Here is a 23,873-nt window from a genome sequence, read left to right on the forward strand (position 1 = left end):
CCGTGTCTGTTGCTTTTCATTTGGTTCATTTATCAGCAATGTTTTCTTTAATTGGGCTTGGAAATATATTCTCCAAGGCTGTTTTAAGAGTCAATAATGAAATTTCTTCAAAACCGACCGGATTGAAGTTTTTACACCACTTTCTTAGATATGTTTGTCAGGTGATGAAAAAGTGAGATATCTCGATGAAACTTGGTATGTGGGTTCCTTAATACAAAAAAATTACAGGCTCGCAGATGGGCTTACAAATCATTATTAACCGAAAACATATGAAATGCCATAACTAAGCATTAAATTAAGATATTATATAAAACTGTAATTTGGTACAGAGGATCGCAGTGACAAGGGGCATCTGTGAGAAATGAATCAATAACTAAACACGCCAGTGGCATAAAGTTTTACCTCTGATATGGAATGAGAGAACTTTGTGGGAGCTGATGTAAAAATTGGACGATGGGCGTGGCACCGCCCACTTTTTGGTGAAATACCATATCTCAGGACACCACCAACCGATTTCGAAAAAATTTAATACGTGGCATCTTCTTACATTCTTATGTCATAATGTGAAAATGGACGAAATCGGACAACAACCACGCCTACTCCACATATAGCACAATTTTAAATTTCACTTGATTCGTTCAGTTTCCAGTACACAAATCAAGATGCAATTCATATAACGGGAGAAAAATTTGCACGAATAATGTCTTTAGAGTACGCCACTTTATAACCAAAAATTGTTAAAATCCAATAAAAAGTGTTCAAGCAAGTTGGTACCGAATATTTAGACCCCGGCACCTATAGTTGACTTTTGATGGAAAATTTCGGTCAATGTGTGATATATGTATATAACTAAAATTAAAAGATAGTCTTTCTTTTATAATGGTGGTCAAAAATGGGTTGAACCGGACCAATACTTCCCTTAGCCCCTTACCGTATACCTAATATAAAGATTTTCGAACTTACAGGTGACTTTATCCTTGATATATCGGCCAATATGTGAGTTATCGCAATGAAAATAAGAGAGCTTATTTTACTCATAACAGTGTATCCTTGTCCCTAAATAGATAAATTTGAGCGAAAACTGGGCCTAGCCCCTATATAACTAATATCAAGTTTTTCGAATATCCGGCTGACTTTACTCTATATTATTGGTTTTACGACTTAAAATATTTCCCTGGTTTTGATTCTTGCAAGTTGCAAGTGTATAAAATGTTCGGTTGCACCCGAAGTTAGCCCTTGCTTACTTGTTGATAATAATTTCGCTTTTTAAGCTCTCTGAAGTGTAAATTTTGTCAAAAAAGGTTCTTTTCGGGAAGCTGCCATTTTGTCAAAAATTCAAAATTTTACTGGCCTTTGATCATTACCTGTATTGATCTTGGATTTGCTTTTTTCGGAGGCCCTTCTAGATTTCTGCATCCATATATGTAAATACCTAAACTTCTCGATATCCCGAACATTAGTGCCTATGATTTTCACAAGTGTTTCCCACCCGCCTGAACTTAGTTTTATCTTACTGGTTCAACGAATTGACTCGGGTATTAGAAATAAATCAAGTGCTAGCGAGTTTTATGGTCGAGTAATTGTGCATTTAAATATTGTATTCCGCTTACTAAATACTCATATTTACACATTTACTTGTATGTACTTATAACCACATAAGGGTACATGTGAGCAAAGCTCACGACTAGACAGCACGTGAGCTTCGACAAAATGCTAGAGGGTGCCTGAGCGCTTCAACACGTCTCTGAAACCCGTATGGTAAGGTAAAACAGAAGCGATTAACAAACCACAGTAAATGCATAAATTTAATAAAAAATATCTTGTTTTTTCGCTGCGCGGCATCTAGCATTGTCAAAGCGCAAAGAGACCAGGCCTCGCGACATTTAAAAGCTTATAGCTTCCGTCTCATCTTCATCGCAACAAACGGCTTCCCCAAAAATGTCACAAACAACAGCAACATGACTGGCATGCACTGGTCGCATGTCGTTACTCATTTATCTCGCTGACGACAGCGGTTATTAATTACCCACTCGGGTTTGCGTACACACGTACTTGGATTTAAGCGCAGTCGGGTGGCTAGATGGGAGAATATTTGCAACTGCTTTAGTTCTCCTGGAAATTACTTTTCTTCGATTTCAGTTTAAAACAATTTCGATGAGTTTGTCCAAAAAACTTTAAAGCGTCACTTAACATATACCCAACTCTCAAGGATATAGAACTGTCTCTTTATTACCCTTATTTTACCATATGAGTGGCTCCTAGCAGTTATTGCAGCCATCATTCCAGTTTGTCCCTCTCTATTGTTTTACAAAAACACTTTTTGAAAATCGAACGGCATTTTTGAATCTGAGGTACTTAAAGAGTAAACGTCGCCTCTTGTTGCAATATTGTAAGTCTGTGTGTGTCATTGAGACAGTGCGCAGTTGTTATACTATCCCAACATGTTGCTACAGAGTATAATAGTTTTCTTTACCCAACGGTTTGTTTGTGTCATCTAACATAATTGAGTTAGATTTAGAGCTATGTATAAAATCCGAGTGACAGTCTGTCTGTCCGTCCGTCTGTGCAAGCGGTATCTCGTGTAAAAATTAAGATATCTTAATGAAACTTGGCCCACGATAAATCAATAAAAATAGACGCCAGAGATATTAAATTTCTAGATTATAAACATGATATGAGAAGACTTAATTTCGCCCACATTTCATTGAAAATTAATACCTCAAAACCAACTCAACCATCTTGACCAAATTGAGTGTATAAAATTATCTTGACATTCGTACATCTCAATGCGAAAATGAGCGAAATGGGACTACAACCACGCCTACTTTCCATATAATACAATTTTAAATTTCGTCTGATTCTTTCACTTTCAGTATGCAAGCTCAGCACCAATTAACGTATCGGGATAAAACTTTGCTCAAATAGCACCACTGAGGACTACCACCTTACGACCAAAAATTGTCCAAATCGGAACAAAACTATTCAATCCCCTTGAAAACGAATATGTGAACTAAAGTTCCAATTGAGAAATTTTTTCGAAAATATCGCTCATTCTTTGAGATATATTATATTAATTCGTAGGGAAAATAATATTTATGTGTCTCAAAAATGGGTTGAATCGGGTCAATACTTCCCTTATCCCCCATTTACCCAATAGAAAGATATTCAAACTTCAGGTTAACTTTATACCGTATATATCGGCACGTATATTACTTATTGTAATAAAATGGAAAAAGCGTGCTCCTCTAATAACGGTTCATCTCTGTGCCTGAAATGGTTAAAATCGGGTGAAAAGTTGTCCCAGACCCCATATAACTAACAAACCTGAAGCACCTGAAAGTAGCTTCCCCTAGCCTTGATTCTTGCAACTTGCAGTGGTATAACATTTTCGCTTGCGCTCGAACTTAACCCTTCCTTACTTGTTAAATATGCAAATGCATACACACATAAACCGATAAGAAGATATTAAAATTCCACGAATACAAATAGCTATTGCATATTAATGCGAATATTCATTTTGTGAACGCGGACATTCATTTATAGCAAACTTTAGGCGGAACTTCATTTCGAATCAATTTACTAGACAATTTATTATTTAACGAAGCTAGAGAAAATGTATAATTTTCGTTAAATAACGGTTAACATAATTTATTTAGTTTTAAAATTTAAGTGAGAATAACTGAAACCATGTCCTAATAAATGAACGGTTATTAATTATACCCAAGGCTTAGTCTTGCCTCGAGTAGATCTTATTCCCGGTTAACCCCACTTTCATATTTAGAGTAATATTTGCTACTACTATGAGTTCTACATATTTTATGCTTGCTATGACGAAATCTACTTTGACATTTTGGCTTACATCTTGAAGTTCACCTGTAGATAAAAGGCTCTTATCATTTTCCTGACTTACCGAACCATTGACGCATATTTACCTACTGACTTACACAAGCTGTTCTTAATATTATCAAATATCTCTACAACATAAAAATATAATTGACTGAGAACGGTCGCGGCTACAAGACTTAATCAATACAACAAACAAGAAACCACCTGCTGTTTGCCGTTTGTCTGGCATTACCATTGAAAACGGCGCAAATTATTTGATCCGCAAGAAAGTACGACGAAACATCTCAATATTAGTTAAATCATTATCATACAGCGAAAGCCACGCTTACACGCACACACCTTTGCTCACCAGCCACCTAAACTTCTAAAGCTACAGCATTCGCGTATGGGACGGCGGCACGTACAGTTCGAAACCTCGCAAACCTCGCTAAGTCCGAGTTTTAGATATTTCCGCCATTAACAAGCTCCAACAGAGCACCGATGCTCACACGGGTGTTGGGGTGAACGGTGTAATTGCGGAATAATATTTTCATTTAACGGCTATTTAGTCATAAAAGTGTAAAGTGATTATTGGACGTGCATGTAAATATTCATTTCGCCAGTAAAGGTATTCTCAATAAAACGAAACCGCCAAAGCATTTTCGAGAATAAAATAAAAAGTCAGTTACTGAAATTAGTTACAGTTAATGAAAATGTGTACAGTTAATTCAAACGTGAGAACACGCAACTTAGAAGGTTGTGATAATTATGGTTCCGATGTAACCTTGGACATACCGCCGGGCGGTCTCTACACAGGCTCTTCGGATTGCATTGTCGACGAAGCGGATGTGAACGAGCAACGAGACTGCTGCTCGGCTACTGGCGATTGGCTGAAGGACACTGCTGCGAATGTGTTTCGCAAAAAGACGCTGTACAAGCGACTGCCCATCTTAGAGTGGTTACCAAAATATGATCGAAATGATATTGTGGGTGATTTGGTGGCCGGTATTACCGTCGGCTTAACTGTGATACCTCAAGGTCTTGCATTTGCAGGCATAACGGGTCTGGAACTGCAAGTGAGTACAGAGATTGTAGTTCCACGCAAATTAGTTTTTGAAGTGTTAGTGTTTCGTAGTTTAGTGGCTCAAAGCAATCTTTCTTCGTATGAATTGCGATGGCAATGGACAATAAGTAAATGATATTCTCTCCTCATTGGTCATCCGAGGAACTATTTAAAATCCGCATTTAGTTGCTTTGAGAAATTGTGTCATTTGTGTGCCGATCTAGTCTGTCTTTGCCAATAATATTTCTTGTGATAGTTTCTTTTCACTAGAAAAGCTTCAATTTATTTAATTATACACGAATAAAATAATTAAATGAAAGTAAGAATAAAATTAAAAACCCGTACCACTTTCAGGTTTATGAATTTTTGATATCTTTCAATATTTAAATACTGACGGCTGAAACCAGTCTCCTACTCAATACTAACTCCGTACCACTTTGTGTCTCACTCACAGTATGGCTTGTACAGTTGCTTCATGGGCTGTTTCATCTACGTGCTTTTCGGCACCAGCAAAGACGTACCGGTTGGGCCCACGGCCATAGCCGCGCTGCTCACATTCCAAATAGGGCGCGGTGATTTGGTGAAGACGATATTGCTAACGTTTCTAACGGGCATAATTGAGGTGCTGATGGGCTTACTGAAGTTGGGTTTTCTCATTGATTTCGTATCCGGACCGGTTAGTGCGGGCTTTACCAGTGCCGCCTCATTGATCATATTCACCTCGCAGCTGAAGGATTTGCTAGTCGTGAACACAGCCGGCGACACATTGGTGGACATGTGGGTTTCTATTGTCAAGGATTTTCGCAACATTAGCTGGAATGATTCCGCTCTGGGTGTGAGCGCTGTTTTTCTGCTACTCTCCATGCGTGCTATGACTTTTATTGAAATTGGACCCAAAGAGGGCAAGAAAAGCTGGCAACGTGTACTGCAGAAGACCATCTGGTTGATTGGCACCTCGCGAAATGCCGTGCTGGTTGTTCTGGTGGGAATGCTGGGCTACCATTTACTGCAATCCGGCATCGACATCTTCCGTATGGTGGGTTATGTGCCCAGTGGTTTGCCCGAGTTTAAGGTGCCAGCATTCTCAGCGACTACATACACAAATACAACAAGCGGTGAGCTTGTTGAGATGAATGAGAGCTTTTTCGATATGGTTTCCAGTTTGGGCGCTGGTTTGATCGTCATTCCGCTGGTCTCGCTGCTGGAAACAACAGCCCTCATACAGGCGTTTGGTAAGTGAAGAGAGAGTCCTTAATTTTTATAAGTAGGTATACATATTTTCTACTTGTATCCACAGCTGAAGGCAAACCTTGCGACGCCAACCAAGAGCTCATTGCCATTGGTCTTTGCAATGTGGGCACATCTTTCGCACAGGGCTTCCGCGGTAATGGTCCCTTGGCGCGTGGTGCTGTCTTGAATGCCAGCGGGGTTCGAACACAGATGTCCAATTTATATACGGGCGTTATTGTTATCTTCGCACTACTTTATTTTACGCCTGCCTTCTACTACGTGCCGAAAGCAGCTCTGGCGGCCATCATTGTCTCGGCGACGATTTTCATGTTGCAATATCGCGTAGTCAAGCCGATGTGGCACAGCAAAAGTAAGACTTTAAAAAACATATTTTTCTTTCTCGTTAACACTTATAATTGCTTTTCAGGAACCGACCTCATTCCCGGTCTGGGTGCATTCATTGCCTGCATTGTACTACCTATACAGATCGGCATATTGGTCGGCATGACTATTAACGTGATATTCATTTTGTACAGCGCAGCGCGTCCCAAGCTACGAATTGAAACTTTAGAAGTGAGTCCATTTAAACTGCAGCAAATGCAAATATGTATAATCAATTCTTCAACCTACAGGCTTCGAATGGCATCAAGTATCTCATGCTTACTCCTGATCGCTGCCTCATCTTCCCATCGGTGGAGTTTGTGCGCAACGTGATCAATAAGCACGGCCGCAAATCGACATTGCCGGTGGTCATCGATTGCACCTACATTTATGGTGCGGACTTCACGGCCGCCAAGGTCGTCTCCATGCTGATCAAAGACTTCGAGACTCGCAACCAAAAGCTCTACTTCTACAATCTGCAAGCGCGTGTAGCGCAGGTGTTCGAGGGCCTCAACAAGGGGCTGATTGTTATCTACGATGCTGAGCATTTGGAAATGGTACTCGCAGGCAAAGAATTGGAAGCGAAGTCCTGAGAAATGGACAAATCGTGAGATTATTCAACTGCCAAGTAAGCGGAATGGAAATGTAAACCGACGAAAGTATTATGGAAGAGGCGAACGGCACACGGATGCTGGTATGAGTACTTACGATGCATTATTAATCCTTATTATCCCAACGGAATTAAGTACCCGTTACAATAACAACAACACATCATGTAATAATATAGCGTATATGATTTTTAAATATTTGCTGGCATTTTTCTATAATTTCTCTGTACGCGGAATATAATGTTCATCAACTTTTCAGACTTTTTGATGATGAACTTGGAATTATGTTTCTGCAAATATATTGAAAGCTAATTATCGAAGCTTATATGCGAAGCATCCATAAAATATGTAAAATCTCTGATTGAATTAAATTGGCATTATTTTTTTTATATTGTGTTCCACAATACATACCTCATCTTATAATTAATATTTACTTTGGAGAAATTACAAATAGACCATAATTATACATATTTACAGTAAGTTAATTATTTAAGTAAAATAAGACGATCTTAATTTGTAAAAAAAAAAATATACAAAATAAATAAATAAATATGAAAATGTGAAGTTTATTTCATTCCGCCGAAAATGTTGTGTCAAATTCACGCAATTCTTTCATGATCTTCGCATGGAAAGAATTAAATTATTTATGTTCTCATTGGAGCACTCTGACGATCGCTTTCAGAGGTGCTAAGCGAAGGTAATTTCTGCCAATGTGACCATCAAATTGCGACAGCAAATAGCTGCCTCCTGTGGATGCGCATTTCATTGCTCATTGTGTTGCTTAATCAAACGTGATAATGTTGATAACTCTTAGTTTAAATATATTCTTTTGTCAATGAGCGATGAATCTGTCAAATTGATGTTAATAAATTGTAATTTATTTCAGGAGCGACTTCGTTTGCGCGCACTTACGTTAGCATGAGCTCGTCGTCAGACAAGGTAATCTGCTGAAAAAAAAGTAATTTTCGATTATAATAATTTTGCATCATAATATGACTGCCTCACATATTTACTAATTGAGAGCTGCCTAGTTTCGGCTAGTTATTCTCCACTAGTAAATTGATCAACTAGCCAATTAGTAAAAACAATAAGGGATTAAGGGTTTTTGCAACACCTTTTTATTGAATTCATGTTAAAAATGGTACGTGAGGAAGACCCGGGGCGTATGAGTAATTCAACTGACCAGTGTTTATTATTTTAAACATAAATATATTTTTTTTGTTTGCTTATATTTTGCACAATATAAATATTTATGAGATTATGTGAAAATACGGATATGATTTTTATTTAAAGTAATATATTTCAGTAAAATAAATCAGTGAAAAGCTTTTGCTAAATTTTTCTTATCTAGGAACACCAACTTAAATACACATAAGAGCATAAAAACTCAAAGAATCGTATAAGAATTAAGAGTATAATTAAAATACCTTTTAGTTTTCCGGGAGGTAGTGGTGAGACTTAATATAAGGAGAGCAGCATTTGACTTATTAACGAAAAAAGTATTTCTGCCTGTTAATGATCCTCGCTGAGCAAACTTAATTATCAGTGTGAACGAACTTAATTTTTAGTGAGATCGTTTGGAGACTATTTGGCAAATTTAATATGCCTAAAAGTATGCTTCCAGACAAGAAACTCACTTTTTAAAGACTCGTTCCAAATTTTTTTCAGCGTATAAAGCTTTATACAAAAAAGCTTGGCCGTTTGTCATCAAATTATAATATTAAAGCTACTTTTGGGCGTAAGGTGAAATAATTATAAGCAGTGTAGACACATTAAACGCTCTCATATGGATGCCAATTGACAATCACACCACTGGAAACAGTCGCTGAAACGCTCTTCGCTCTTAGCGCTTTCGTTGCAGTGAATACCAAATTCTTAAATGAGAAGTGAAGAAGAAACTGCTTACCTTTAACTGAAAAATATTTAAAAAATACTCTAAAAACGCCCATTTAAAACTGAAATCTTTAAAAAACTTATTAACCTTATATAATTAAATTTTGAATTCAATATTGGTGGTGCGGGCAAAACCGAGTAAGACTTTGTTTATAATTTAGAATTCTTAATTTATACTTCGAAATCTATGTCGTCCCCCTTAAAGCAATCCTTATTGGCCCCAATGCACTTATTTCAACGGTTTATCTAACTTCGAAACAGTTCTTAAAGTAATGCGCGTGGCGATTCAGGTTTAATGTCTTCAATTGACTCAAACGGTTTTCTCGGAGGGGAATTCTAAGTGCAGCACACCTCGATAATCGAAGAAAAGTGTCAACATAACCTTGATTTTTGACCTGTTTTGACGTGGCTTTTTCGTTAACGTGGCGCTGTTTTTCGAAAAGTTGAGTGATTTTGGAAACAATGGTGTTTTGAGTTTTTTAATCCCAAATGAGCTTTCAAAATGGTTTTTACTTATCCTTCCTTGGAATATCGGAATCGATGCCAGTGAGATCTCTGACTTTTTCGATTTTCAAGTACCAATTTCTTTAAATTATTGAAGTCAGCTGATGTTGATAGACGTCTAGGACGTGGTTCGTGGTCTACTCGTTCTTGACCCTCTTTGAATAATTTTTACCTATTCAAAACACTTGGTCGCGACAAACAATAATGACTGAAAGCCTTTTCCAACATTCTGAATGTTTCGGCACCAGAAATTTAATTTCACACACACAATTGGATGGAACTTCTTGTTTGAATAATTTCACTCGTCGAAAAAATCACCGAATATGTTTCTGAGTGATAATTGAATACGCATAGATTGTAAATCAAAGAAAATCATCAAATAGTAAAAAAAAAAAAAATCATGAGAAAAAAAACACCAAATCCGTTTTTCGACATTATGTTATAACGAATTGTTTCGTATGGAAAGCAGTCTCCAAAGTAAAACAATCTTATATAGAAGAATCATCAATCATTATCTCTCATCAATCATTTGTTCGCATCTAACATACAACGCTTCAAAAGGAAAACAGGGACCATATTCACGCAGTATTTATTTAGAGCTTTATATTTTGTATGTCTTATATGTATGCATATAGGAACAGTTTTTACCAGAAATGAGCTTCTTCATTAAATGCATATTTACAAATGGATATGGAATCGGTTAAGGGCGCACACGAGCAAGAAATAAAGTATTTACAACTTGGTTGTATTCTCAGGATTCTCAATGCTGGCCACATCGATGGTAAGTGTGGAGTTTAAGGTCGCGTTGCTACTTCTATTACCAGCCTCTACGTAATTGTCTACAGGCGGTTTCGACATGGCGCCATTTTGATTCTCCCTCAGCGCCTGGGTCAGTGCGTCAGTGTTATAGCACAATGTTAGGCTAATATTCAGACCATCAAAGATTTGCACAACATTTGGTTTCAAATTATAGAAGATAATTTTTTGGTTACGTCGTTTGAAATCTTCGATCAGAGAAGAGATCACTTTGGCGGCAGTGTAGTCAGCGCCATAGATGTAAGTGCAATCGATGACCACGGGCAATGTGGTTTTGTTGCCGAACTTCAGCACCAGGTTGCGTACAAACTCAACTGATGGAAAGATGAGGCAACGATCCGGTGTGAGTTTCAGGAATTTCAAGCCTTCTTGCGTCTAAAAACATAGAAACAGAGGAATATATAAAGTTAATTTAGTTATTTATTGTAGGTCGCCAGTAAGTACCTCAAGTGTCTCCAAGCGAACTTTCGGACGCGCGGAGTGATATAAAATAAACATAAGATTTACGCCTATTGCCGCGAGAATCCCCAGCTCTAGCGGCATAACCAAGCAAGCAATGAAGGCGACGAAATACGGAATCAAATCCGTACCTGAAAGCATCAAAATATTGAATAAAGTGAAATAAAAATTTTTCGTTAAGGACGAAACGAATTTGAACTCACGCTTACTGCGCCACATTGGCACAATCACTTGGTACTGCACTTGGAAGATCACGGCCGAAATAATGACGGACGCCAATGCAGCTTTTGGAATGTAGTAGAAAAAGTCAGTTAGATAGAGCAGAGCGAAGACCACAATGGCGCCGATGTACATATTGCCCAAGGGCGTGCGTACGCCACTGGCTTTATTGACAGCCGAGCGTGCGAGACCGCCGTTGGCCCGATAACCTTGGAAAAATGAATTGGCCACGTTTGCAACACCCATAGCGATCAGCTCTTGGGCTGTGTCAATAGGTTTTCCCTTCGCTACAAAAGCGAAATCAAATTATTACAGAAAAGTCAACGAAATTTGTACTCTTACTCACCAAGAGCCTTACAAGCGGCGATGTTCTCCATTAAGGCGACGAGTGGCACAATGATCAGACCATAGCCCATATTATTAACCATCTCAAAGAAAGACTCAGCTTCTACTGCTGGCTCACCGGTGGTTTCATTACCCGGCGTTCCTTCAATGGAGAAAGGAGGTAGTCTAAATTCGGGCAAGCCACCAGGTATGTAGCCTGTCAACCGGAAATAATTCATACCCCGCTCCTGCATGTACATGCTTGCTGTCGCACAAACGATCACCAGCGTTGCATTTCGCGATACGCCAAAGAACCACAATAGCTTGGTCACCAAAATATGATACCATCGGCGATTATGTTTTGGACCCACCTTAATATTGCCTAAGGAGCGCATCAACATCAAGATGACAACGCAGCTACAACCGAGAATCGTATCTGCTATGCGTATATTCCCTATGTCATTGATCATGCTGATCCAACGCTCCAAAAATGTTATGCCTTTGGCATTTTTAACACCAATTATATCTTTTATTTGTGATGTGGTTATGATGAACGCAATGGCGCTTGTGAAACCCGCACTCACCGGCCCTGATACAAACTCTATTATGAAACTTAGCCGAAAGAGCGCCATGAGTATTTCGATGATGCCGGTGAGGAATGTGAGCAAGATCGCTCTTTGCCAGACTCCTTTGGCGAACTGAAAAACCATAAGTGATGCAATGGCCGTCGAACCGACTGTGCTGTCCTTGCAGGTGCCGAATATGACATAGGCAAAGCAACCCATAAAGGCGCCGTAAAGACCGTACTATGGAATCAAATGAATTTTAAAATTAAATTTTTTTAAAACAATTTATGTTTACAAGTTAATAATACAATTTTTACAAAAATGTAATTTTCGATAGAGGATAGAGCCATATATAGAAGTTCACGCAAGTGCGGAAAATTCTCTGGGCGCCATTCACTTGGAAGTGACCAGAAACGATTATTTTACATGAGTTTCTAGCAGCTTCCGGCCTTTGATCAAGTATCCTCTGGATAGTCAAAAATCATCCGTTTGAAGACGAGCTGAAGTGAGAAGGCGAAACATCTCTTTTCTAAACTGTGCGCTAGGTTTGGGACCCGCTAGCCTAGTACGAAAGACCCGCCTTTTTACCACGACTACTGCAAACACATTAAGGATTACCATTTAAGGGCATGCACCTCAAATGTCTAGTTCCTTAATTGGAAAGATGCCACTGCCCAGCTGGTTATTGTCCTCGTAAAAGAAAATACTGAAATCACTGCCGTCGATATAAGTGCTATGGACGGGACAAGGACTGAGGCGAATAAGTCCTTGTGGCATTTACTACAGTGGCCATATATAGGAGCGCAAATTCGGTGTGGGATGCGTGATGGGAGAGAGACTGTCTTCTATGAGCGCTTGAAGTAAGAGCTGCCCCGCCATGATGTCAAAATCGTGGTTGTCGACTTTAACGTCAGGGTGGGCAAAGAAGATATCTTTGGCACAACAGTCGGTAAATTCAGTCTCCACGAGGAAACATCCCTAAATGAGTTGAGGCTGATCGATTTCGCCGGGACCAGAAATATTGTTAACCGTGGTACTAGATTCCAGCGGATCGAAAAGCCACCAATCAGATCGATGTGTTTTAGACGTGCGTACGCTCCGAGGTCTCAGCATTGACTCGGACGACTATCTCGTCACAGCGAAGATACTTATCCGCCTCCGTGCAGCATAAAACGCACAGCAACAAATTCTTTGGTACTTCTTCTTCCATACCTCGGAATATTTTATCTGTTGGGCAATCGAAACATATTTTCGAACATTGCTGTTTTATAGCATGGTGCATCCATGTCGTTAAAGTGACCAGAACGGAATCCGCGAAACCGAAATTGTGTGTTATTGGCTGTATAACACTAAACAATATTCACATTTCACCATCCATCTTTAGTGTTGGCTTAATTAATACTGAGCACAAAACTGTCTGAGAAGTTTTCGTAATACAAGACCGTATACCGGATCGCATTTAACCCGAAATTCATTTTTATCCGGTCAGAGACTGCCTACTTGACAGCGTTCTTCAAAATATACCGCTACGACAACAACAACAACCAACTAAATACTTCTACTAGAAAAATCCTACCTGTGTCGGCAAGCCAGCGACGCCCGAGTATGCTAAGCCCTGCGGTATGACCGTTAAACCGACAGTTATGCCTGCAATGATATCACCGATGGCATCTTCACGATTGTAATGTGGCAACCAATTCAAGATCGGCAGTCGTTTGTAAAGTGTCTTCTTACGAAAGACATTCTTCAACCCGGTTGCACAGAACTCTCCAAAGTTTCGCTTCTTCTCAGGTGTTTGATGATCTGTGACAAGTATGAACTCGGTGGATCCATTAAATTGTGCCTCGAACGGTTGGTCGACTTGTGATCGCGTTTTGAATTCTTCTGCCGTTTCTACACTTGACATTGTGTTTCCTTGTTTATTTGTTTTGATCGATTTTAAAATTTTTTTTTAATTTCGTGAAATTATTTTCGGTTTGTGGACATCTCTTTTCAAATTTAATCGCTCAGGTCCGCACGCGCCGAGTGTCATAAAGAGAGTAAGTTGTGAAGTATGAAATTGGCGCTCCAAACCTTTGACGCCTACAGTTGGCAGAGCTAGTTGAATAAACTCATGGCAAATTTTGCATTGTGCTCCTATTTAAACGAAGTGAGAGCGGGTTCTCCACCAACAAATCTGCTGGTTTCTTTATGCGTGTATGCGTGTGTTTGCTCAAGAAAAATTGCTAAGGTAATCAGAGATTTTTGAATGAGTTGACACAAAATGTTTGTCATTTATTAGCGCCTTCGATAATTATCCTAATTTCTAATAAATTAGTAATGTCTCAATTTAAAAAAAAATATTTATAAAAAAGCTACCAACATCAATCAAGGGAGAGAGGGAGCTATTTTTATGCGTAAAAATAGGAAAGGTGTTTCTGAGTAAGATTATTACGAAGCTTTGTTAGGTATGTGAAAAATTTGAGTTGAAATATTATATGCACAGGTTTAAATACATGTTTACTTTTAATGGTAAGTTAGTAAAAAATAATAATGGATTTAAAGTCATTGTCTAAAACTAAACGATTTCCGAATTGAATTTTTTCCATACAAAACCTTAAAACTAGAATGCAACCAGCCTTACTGACTCACTTCAGTTCCTTCAAAATATTTATAGATAATTTTTTTTTATTTTGTTATTATTTCTATAAATACCCGTCTTTAAAACCTTCATTCAAAAGTGTACCTAAAAATGTAACAAAAGTGACTGCAAAACGAACCAGGGACACCATGTGGTAGGATTAACAATTAATGAGCAATAATGCAATTCAAAAACTCTTTCTATTTTTTGATGTGCAAAAATCTTTTGCAGCTTCTGTTATTATTATCATTAAATATGATATAAATTTTCCAATTTTCTAATGTTCTAGACTTGTATGCCCCTGTTATACAAGTCCAGAACATTTTCGGTATATTTTATTTAAAGTACAAATTGCCGACATCGTTGTCGCAGCACTTAAAGCGATCAAAGCTAACTAGTTAATCGACCAATTGAAATAAGTTTAAAAGCTTTTTTCCAGTGTAAACCTGAGCTGGTTAATAGTGGTAAATCAGTAATAATAACTAAAATTTTCCATTTACACATCGCGACTTCCTCTTCGAGCTTTGATAAGTCAATTTTGATTTAGGGTTTTATACATAAATACAACAAACACCACGCTGACTGTTTATATTAAACATTTTCACTGATGAATAGTAATTTTTAACAATGGATGTGCTGATATAAATACGTACATATTGCTGAAGTTGTGCGCATGTGGCATTATATAACATGCATTCGCCCATACACATACACTTATGACGAAAACACGAATAGAAATCAATTTCTTGAGCGATATATTTTTTGTCCACTTAATTCGTAGGCGCCGCTGTTAGGTTTAAGTAAATACAGATAATACATTTGCTAAAAATAATTCAATTATTCGAATACATTTAGTTCACAATTTGCCTATAAAAAGTCGCAGATTTCATTACGATTTCTCAATCATAGGCAGACAGCCACCATTCAAATCCCATAAACTTCGCACAAAATGATGGACGAGACCATAAATACTGAAAATGGCTCGGAAACGGATTTTTATTCAGCCTCCTAATCAAAATTATTTGCCGAATTTATTTCTACCGCTACAACAACCAAAACATATATTTAACGGTGTCGTATACATATTAACAAATTGTTAATATTAACTTTCCAGTAATTGTTGAGACGTCAAAATTCGTTCGAGTAGCGGGTATAGGTCGTTCCACCACCAGATTTTGAGATATCCCAATGAAATTTAATGCGTAGGTGCATTTTGATATTTTATTGATTATTTGTCGCATTTGACCAGATGGGACTACTCTGCTACATATTTCCATTCAATCGATTATTCAGATTCCTTAAACTACGCTTTAAAAATCGGTAGCTCGAAACTGGTTTTAGAACGCTAATTTTTTAGGAAGAGTTATTCAGAATGGTCAGTACAACATTTTATAGAAAAAATCAACCCGCTCTAATTTACTTGTTGCTCGAAATACACTCTTCAACTCATGAATGAACAAATTTTCAACAATTGATTCAGGTTTTAAGATATTAAAATCGATGAATCGAAAATAATAGTAAACATATCTAACACATAGGATTTTTTGTGTTGTAGTCAGGGTCAAACCACCATCGTTAACTAAAATTACAAAAATAACGTAAGTGATGGACAGTTTTTGAACTCAAATTCGTTATCAGGCGACCTCTTTATACATCAGTCGAAAATGTTTCCTTTAGATTTGCCGAGTAGTGTTATTTTATTGAAAAGTTTGCCGTAGCTAATGTTTGTAAGACGAGAATTATTTTCAGTGTAGGGAGCTTTTCCTAAGCGAATAAAATTTGAAGTTTTGAAGTCACTGCATATTCTTAGGCTGTACAAGTATGTATGTGTACTAGATCATATAGCAAATGTTGTCTGATTTCAAAGTTTCAAGTGTGCAGTAAAATAGCAAACTAGTCATTAAATTTACGACTGTCTAAGAAAGATTCATCGACCGGAATGAAAGAGTAAAATGAGTTTTTCAATCTAACCTGAGGTTTATTGTGCTATTGAACTAGTAGCGAACTAGTTGAAAAAATAGACCAATGAATAGACTAATCGTGTTTGTATGACTAATATTAGATTACGCTATTTGACTTCGACGACTCGATACATTAAATATATAAACAGAAAGCATATGTAAATATATAAAATGTATTTAAACATTGTCGATATTTCTTAGCGTTGATTTGTCTAAAATCTAAGTAGTTAATAGGTTTCAGACCTAGTCGTGTGACTGTCAACCTATTACTGGAGAGAATAATACGAACTGCAAAGTTAAATAGAGATGATACAATCTTTTATAAGAGTGTACAGCTGCTGGCGTACGCCGTTATGTATGCTTTCTCCAGACTGGATAAGAAAGCAAATCGAATATGTCTGCTTGTGAATAAGGACAAGACGAAATATCTCCTGTCATCTAACAAATAGTCGTCGCACACGCGACTTGGCTCCATCATTAAAAAGTAAAGCCCTCTCTCGACGAACAAGACCAAACTCTATAAGTCACTCAATATTCACGTCCTGCTATATGGTGCAGAGGCATGAACAATAATATCATCTGATGAGTCAGGCTTAAGAGTGTTCGAGCGAAAGGTTTTGCTTAAGATTTATGGTCCTTTGCGTATTGGCAACGGCGAATATCGCATTCGAGTTATACGACAACATTAACATAATTCAGCGAATCAGGCGACACCGGCTGCGCTGGCTAGATCATGTTGTCCGAAAGAAAGAGAACAATTAAGCTCTGAAAGTTTTCGATTCAGTACCAGCTGGTGGAAGCAGAGAAAGAGGAGGACCGAAAAGAAGAAACGACTGGCGCGCTGTTATTAACTAGGCTACAACCACGTTAGCGGTGTTTACGCCAGTCAAGAAGAAGAAATAGCTAATATTTACATAACTGCAAATGATATTTCTACTCCTCTGTTACAGCGTAATTAAAAACAAAAAAAAATATATATAACAAATTTTTGTCACGTATTTATCTCGATATGTTTTGGTCACATCGAACTTGTTGTTTTGGTTTGTGAATACAAAATTACTGAAGAAAAGGTCTTTGAACCCTATTTTACAATTTCTTTCTTAATTCTGCCTTTGTAACACAGACCAAGGAGCAATATTCGGAATTTTGCAAAAGAAAAAAACAAACAAATTTAAATACTATCACTGACGAACGTGATCTGACAGCGAAATAGGCAAAGAATTATTAGAAAATAAAAAGCGTGTGATATTTGCAAAAAAAGTGTAATCTTCATGAGACAAAACAAGAAAAAAAAAAACATTACAGTGAAGTTATAATACCCTTCGCAAACAATAAAAAATTTCACACAAAAACTTGTTTTGAGTGGTCAAATTGAATGGGATCTACAAGACATATTGGTCCGACAATAATCCATGTTAACTTTCGTGGACACATCTTGTCACATAAAAGAGTTTTCCGTGGACTTGATCTTGATCGTTCAGTTTGTATGGCAGCTATTTATTAATTGGTCTGATATCGGATGTTTCGACATATGAACAACTTATTGGGGAGAAAAAGGTATCTCAAAAACTTAGGGACTATAGAGCTTGGTCGTCACGCCGATCATTTTTATATATATTTTATAAGGTCTCCGACGTTTTTATTTATTTTAAAACTATAACTATTATCGTTTTTCTTTTACAAACTAGGAACAAAATTTACAGCAAAACTAACATCTATGTAAACATCAGTACTCGTTATTCACGAAGCTTAGGCAGTAAGCGCTGAGTTCAATGTTTCGCTGCTTCTTTTTATACCAGCCTCTACATCATTCTCTAGGGGCGGTTTCGTCGCCGCGCCATTTTGATTCTCCCTCAGCGCCTGGGTCAGTGCGTCAGTGTTGTAGCACAATGTTAGGCTAATATTCAGACCATCGAAGATTTGCACAACATTTGGTTTTAAATTATAGAAAATAATTTTTTGGTTACGGCGTTTGAAATCTTCGATCAGAGAAGAGATCACTTTGGCGGCAGTGTAGTCGGCGCCATAGATGTACGTGCAGTCGATGACCACGGGCAGTGTGGTTTTGTTGCCGAACTTCAGCACCAGGTTGCGTACAAACTCAACTGAAGGAAAGATGAGGCAACGATCCGGTGTGAGCTGCAGGAATTTGATGCCATCCTGAGTCTGAAACGATTAATGATTCAATAAATAATGACAAACCTCAGCAAATTTGTTTGTTTGTACTTCTAATGTCTCCAAGCGCACTTTGGGTCGTGCTGAGTGATATAAAATAAACAGAAGATTCACACCGATCGCAACAAGGATGCCGATCTCCAACGGTAAAACCAAACACGCAATAAAGGCAACAAAACAGGGAATCAAATCCGAGCCTGTAAATAGAAGTGATCAAATTACTCGACTACAATTTGAATCTGGGATTTAATAAGCCTTGCTAGGGTTAGTCTCTGCCGTTCCTTAAATATAAATCATTGCAATTTTTATTAATAACGGTGAAACTCACGTTTACTGCGCCACATTGGCAAGACCACGTGATATTGCAGTTGGAAGATAACCGCCGAAATGATAATAGCAGCTAGAACCGCTTGTGGAATGTAGTAAAAGAATTCCGTTAAAAAGAGCAGAGCTAATATCACAATCAAGCCGATGTAAAAGTTTCCTAACGGGGTGCGTACGCCACTGGCATTGTTGACAGCCGAACGTGCGAGACCGCCGTTAGCGCGATAGCCTTGGAATAATGAGTTCGCAACATTTGCTATGCCTATGGTGAGCACCTCTTGAGTTGTATCAATAGGTTGGCCCTTAGCTGTAAAAATAATAGACGATTACATTATATAAATATAGATAAATATGCATATTAAATTAGAGATGCTTACTAAAGCAGTATTTATAAACTCACCAAAAGCCTTACATACGGCGATATTCTCCAACAAAGCGACGAGCGGTACAATGAGCAAACCGAAACCCAACTCGCCCACCATATCCGTGAAATTCATAGCTTCGACAGCTGACGCTCCGGAAGTGGCGTTTGCTGGTGTTGCCTCAATAGAGAAGGGCGGTAGACCGAACTCAGGCAGTCCCGCCGGTACGAAACCTGTGATGCGGAAATAGCTTTTACCCTCATTCTCCAGATACATGCTAACGGCAGCACAAACGATCACCAGAATTGCATTGCGCGAAACGCCCAAGAACCACAGTAATTTGGTTGCGAAAACATGACGCCATTTACGATCACTCTTCGGACCGACTTTAATACGTCCTACGTAACGCATTATAATCAAAATGACAACACAACTGCAACCGAGTATAGTGTCGGCCACGCGTATGGTATTAATATCCTTGATCATGCTAATCCAACGCTCCAAAAATGTATTACCTGACGCATTCTTAATACCGAGTATATTTTTGATTTGTGACGTGGAAATGATCAGTGCGACAGCGCTGGTGAAACCCGCACTCACTGGACCCGATACGAACTCAATTATGAAAGTCAGCCGAAAGAGTGCCATAAGTATTTCTATGATGCCGGTAAGAAAGGTGAGTAATATCGCTAGTTGCCATACGCCTTTGGCAAACTGGAAGACCATAAGCGATGCGATGGCCGTCGAACCGATCGTGCTGTCCTTGCAAGTGCCGAGTAGAACGTAAGTAAAGCATCCCATAAAGGCGCCATAAAGACCGAACTGGCGGAAGGAGAAGGATTTGTATTATGCTATGCCTCAGATATATTTCAGATTAGATAATAAAGTTTACAAATGTTGTAAGAACAATCTCCCTTGATACTCGTATAAAACGAATTCAAATTTAGTCGCATGATGTCGCATCACATGATGTCACATCAATTGATTTGATATTGTTGCATTCTTAATCGAAATTGTGATTCACTGTTTAACTCTAAAATGTGCTGTACGACTATAACTTAACATTAGGGCTTAACAATCTTGAAGTTCCTTTGACCAGTTATTAAGTATGTAAGTATATACAGGGTTTATTCAGAAAGCAGTAAGACCGCCGCGACTGTACTTTGGAGCGTGCGCGCATCGACTGGATTCAGTAGAGGGCGTTCCTAGCTAACGAACGAACGGCTGGTAAGTTGTCTCCGAGCACCTGGAGAGTCAGGACAGATATTTTCGCGCGACGTGTTTCTGTGAGCCGAGGTTTGAATAACGTAATTACAGGTGACGAGTCATGGATCTTTGAGTATTATCAAAGGCATCGTCCACTATGAATTTGTTCATCCTGGACAAACCGTCAACCCCAAGTTTTACGTGAAAGTCCTCAAAAGACTCAAACGAAGGGTTAATCGGGTCCGACAAGACATCGCAGACATTTTGAAAGTTTTTAAAAAATTGTAACGATTGGTTCAATTATTTTTTTTTAAATCGACTCAGTGCTATTACAAAGCCCTTGCGTCTGAGTCCTGTACCTACAACTGATTTTTAAATTTTTTAAACGTATGTATATGTAAACAGTTATATAGCCTTCCGGTTGCTAAAGAAAATCAAGCGTCAAAAGGTCATTCCGCATGCTGGACTTGAAAACTGAGTGGAGAGAGAGCTGGATCAATAAAATGAAATAATGAGAAGCTGAATGGTTGCCAATACTTCAACAATGCTTAGAAGCGAGTGTGGTCATTGAAGAGATCGTCAGATGGAAAAACATCTTCGTTAAATCTGAGACTTAATACGAAATGACTACTTTTTTTTTTGTTTTTTGTTCGTTTTTTTTGTAAATGGGGCGGAAGATTGTCGGAATTGTCAGGAAGCTGGGTATGTTTAATTAACTCTTGTTTGTCATTATCAAACATTCTGATGAGTAGTCCGTCTAGTTACATATTTACATATGTGCTTATACCCGTGAGTAAACATGCCAGATGCGCCTATGCACTTTTGTTGATTTGTTAAGCAAAAAGCTTTCAAGTACTTTGTATACAGCCACTTTAGATAACTTCTATTTTCTCATTATGGACTTTTTACAGAATGCCTTGCGCATTAGCTGTCTCACAAAACTGTAACTCTAAATAAAGACAGACTTGACGAAATCTTAATTTTCCGTCTAATATAATGCATCAAAAATTCATTTGGTTCCAGCGAATGAAGTGTATGTTTATCCCCACAAAGCACTGATGACACTTGAGGGTTCTGCGATTAAGGCCGAAGGTCGAAACATACATCACTTAGAACTGCAAACAGTTAAACACTTCTCTGAGTTGAAAGTTCTTTGCAAATTATGTAACTATTTTATATCAAAAGTCATTAATTGCACGCGTCATCATGTCTCGATCTTTCGCATAAAAATCAGTACATAGCGTGAAAGCCACTTTATGATGTGGATCAAGATCAACACATATTTCATCACTTATCTGGGCAAAACCCACACAAACACGCGCACGCACCAGCCGGAGCCTGCACTTGAACAATTCAAAAGTGATTTACGATCACAGACACACAAAAGTCACAGACGCAATAATAAAGTGGGCAAAGTGTCTATCCTTACATAACATCGTTCCGTATTTTCATTGGCAAATAATGCACGCGCCGCGTGTTTACCCTAATAAACTTACATTTCATGGTCTGACTACGTTTAAATGCGAAACTAACCTGTGTTGGCAAGCCAGCAACGCCCGCGTAGGCTAAACCCTGCGGGATGACCGTTAAACCGACCGTTATGCCGGCAATCACATCGCCGATTGCGTCGTTACGTGTGTAACGTGGTAGCCAGGTCAAAATCGGAAAGCGCTTGTAGAGTGTCTTCTTGCGGAAGACATTCTTTACGCCGGACTCGAGGAAATCGCCGATGTTGCAGCCCTTCTTCGGTGACTTATGATCAGTAATGAGTACAAATTCCGTGGAGCCATTGAATTGAGTCTCCACCGGCTGATCGATTTGAGAGCGCGTCTTAAACTCTTCCGCCGTCTCAACACTTGACATGTTCCGACCCAAATAACTATTAAATAATAATTCACTACTCTTTATTTATGAGAGTCGCCCGCGTTTCAATTGAATTTGTTTCACTTTCGAGGTTTTTCGCGTTTACACAGCACCACAATACGTGCTAGTTTGTTTTTCACAATTTGTTTTGAAGTGCTTATTCTATCTGGGTTCTATTTATTTGCTTTTCTTAAGTTTCATACAAGTTGCTTTTATATAAAATTTTCTAAACAAATTTAAGTTGTAGGGTTCCGCTCGAAACGTCTTCAATTAAAACAACTAGAGCAATGAATTCATGAAAGTACCGATTCGAGTCGTGGGTTCTCCGCACGTCCGAACGCGTCGAGTCAAGTGAGGAGAGTGATTCTACACAGTGAGAAGTGTGTCGCCCTAACTGTTGACGCCTTCACTTAACAAAGCCACTTGAAAATTGTCGTGAATATTGTATTTAGAGTGTAGTGATTGTAGTATTTGTGCTAAGCGCGAGCCTCCGTAGAAGACTCCTCGTGTATCTGCGTGCTAAAAGTGGTATTTGCTTAAGTCAAATTATTCTGATAACCAAACTCATTGGTTGACTTGGCAAACAGGCAAATATGCGAAATCTTCAAGTGTGATTCAAAGCCTCACCGACGTGAGTTACTAATTCGTCAGAAAGTACTTGCACAGAAGTCTACTGATCGTGTTATATCTCAGCACTTGATTAAGTTGATATTGAACTAATTGATCGTGATTTTATTGAGCTGATAAGTGCGCCGAAGATTTGACAATTTAATTTGAGTAAAGATTAAATTTTGATATTATGATATTCCCTTCTAACTCTATCTCTAGGGATAGTGGCTTGAGCCCTTGGGAGTGGTTTGCTTCGTCGAAAAATATAAATTTAACAGCTTTCCTAGACGGATTCCAATGACATATCATGCCCTGAACCCAGGCACGTCGACAACTGGTGAAAACTTGTGGTAGTGAAGAAAATATTGATGGGGTATTCTTAAATCACTTAACTGAAGTTGCTGATGATGCACAGCTCTTCCTTCAGGCAAAGATATGTGAAAAATCTATAATACATCTGTTGGCAATTACGTTTTTATTTCAACAACTACACAAACAAAATAAATAATAATTATAGCTTTGGCAGTAAGGCTGAAGGAAATAATTCCGCTCTCAAGCTACTGCTTAGGGATAGTACAACCAAGTGGTACACCAACGACTCGAAAAAGTAAGAGGGAATCCGTGCAGTAGTCGCAGAACCACGCACCAAACTCTTCATACCTATGGGAATTTTTCCGAGCATACTCCAGGCAGAGGTATTTGCGATAAGCTCGCCCGCTCCGCAGCATCCACCAACGTAGTAGGACCTGAAGCTTTTAATGCGGTAGTTGTTCCCCATATCATAAAAGAGCAGGTAGATATTGGTAACAAATCTAAAGCATTTTAATATATAATCAACCTCCTGGCCATTGCAAGCTAGAAACAC

At 38.4% G+C, this 23,873-nt stretch overlaps 3 protein-coding genes across 3 annotated transcripts; 1 reads left to right on the top strand and 2 right to left on the bottom strand.

Moving 5' to 3' along the window:
• The first annotated feature begins 4,241 nt into the window (after positions 1 to 4,241).
• Positions 4,242 to 7,144, top strand: LOC120782779 (sodium-independent sulfate anion transporter-like). The gene is made up of 5 exons (XM_040115246.1): positions 4,242 to 4,901; positions 5,343 to 6,120; positions 6,186 to 6,488; positions 6,546 to 6,691; positions 6,751 to 7,144. Exons 1-5 carry the CDS (start codon positions 4,533 to 4,535, stop codon positions 7,090 to 7,092), a joined length of 1,938 nt encoding a protein of 645 aa, XP_039971180.1. The 5' UTR covers positions 4,242 to 4,532; the 3' UTR covers positions 7,093 to 7,144.
• A 3,092-nt stretch (positions 7,145 to 10,236) lies between these two features.
• LOC120766189 (sodium-independent sulfate anion transporter-like) lies at positions 10,237 to 13,794 on the bottom strand. Its single transcript, XM_040091544.1, has 5 exons — positions 13,465 to 13,794; positions 11,345 to 12,128; positions 10,983 to 11,285; positions 10,765 to 10,910; positions 10,237 to 10,695 (listed from the first exon to the last, which is right to left on the bottom strand). Exons 1-5 carry the CDS (start codon positions 13,792 to 13,794, stop codon positions 10,237 to 10,239), a joined length of 2,022 nt encoding a protein of 673 aa, XP_039947478.1.
• Positions 13,795 to 18,101: 4,307 nt separating this feature from the next.
• LOC120766694 (sodium-independent sulfate anion transporter-like) lies at positions 18,102 to 22,751 on the bottom strand. Its single transcript, XM_040092339.1, has 5 exons — positions 22,070 to 22,751; positions 19,369 to 20,152; positions 18,973 to 19,275; positions 18,696 to 18,841; positions 18,102 to 18,635 (listed from the first exon to the last, which is right to left on the bottom strand). Exons 1-5 carry the CDS (start codon positions 22,397 to 22,399, stop codon positions 18,219 to 18,221), a joined length of 1,980 nt encoding a protein of 659 aa, XP_039948273.1. The 5' UTR covers positions 22,400 to 22,751; the 3' UTR covers positions 18,102 to 18,218.
• Between the last annotated feature and the right edge of the window lie 1,122 nt (positions 22,752 to 23,873).

The sequence above is a fragment of the Bactrocera tryoni genome, chromosome 1, assembly GCF_016617805.1.
Source record: "Bactrocera tryoni isolate S06 chromosome 1, CSIRO_BtryS06_freeze2, whole genome shotgun sequence".
Classification (NCBI taxonomy): domain Eukaryota; kingdom Metazoa; phylum Arthropoda; class Insecta; order Diptera; family Tephritidae; genus Bactrocera; species Bactrocera tryoni.

Excerpts from the sequence above, each read along its gene's own strand:
- LOC120766189 (XM_040091544.1), bottom strand. The coding sequence starts at position 13,794 with ATGTCAAGTGTAGAAACGGCAGAAGAATTCAAAACGCGATCACAAGTC. Across the intron at positions 11,286-11,344 it reads CGCCGCTTGTAAGGCTCTTG|CGAAGGGAAAACCTATTGAC; the intron begins GTGAGTAAGAGT and ends TCGCTTTTGTAG. Across the intron at positions 10,696-10,764 it reads TTCGCTTGGAGACACTTGAG|ACGCAAGAAGGCTTGAAATT; the intron begins GTACTTACTGGC and ends CTATGTTTTTAG.
- LOC120782779 (XM_040115246.1), top strand. The coding sequence starts at position 4,533 with ATGAAAATGTGTACAGTTAATTCAAACGTGAGAACACGCAACTTAGAA. Across the intron at positions 4,902-5,342 it reads TAACGGGTCTGGAACTGCAA|TATGGCTTGTACAGTTGCTT; the intron begins GTGAGTACAGAG and ends TCTCACTCACAG. Across the intron at positions 6,692-6,750 it reads TACGAATTGAAACTTTAGAA|GCTTCGAATGGCATCAAGTA; the intron begins GTGAGTCCATTT and ends TTCAACCTACAG.
- LOC120766694 (XM_040092339.1), bottom strand. The coding sequence starts at position 22,399 with ATGTCAAGTGTTGAGACGGCGGAAGAGTTTAAGACGCGCTCTCAAATC. Across the intron at positions 19,276-19,368 it reads CGCCGTATGTAAGGCTTTTG|CTAAGGGCCAACCTATTGAT; the intron begins GTGAGTTTATAA and ends TTATTTTTACAG. Across the intron at positions 18,842-18,972 it reads GCCAATGTGGCGCAGTAAAC|GCTCGGATTTGATTCCCTGT; the intron begins GTGAGTTTCACC and ends TTCTATTTACAG.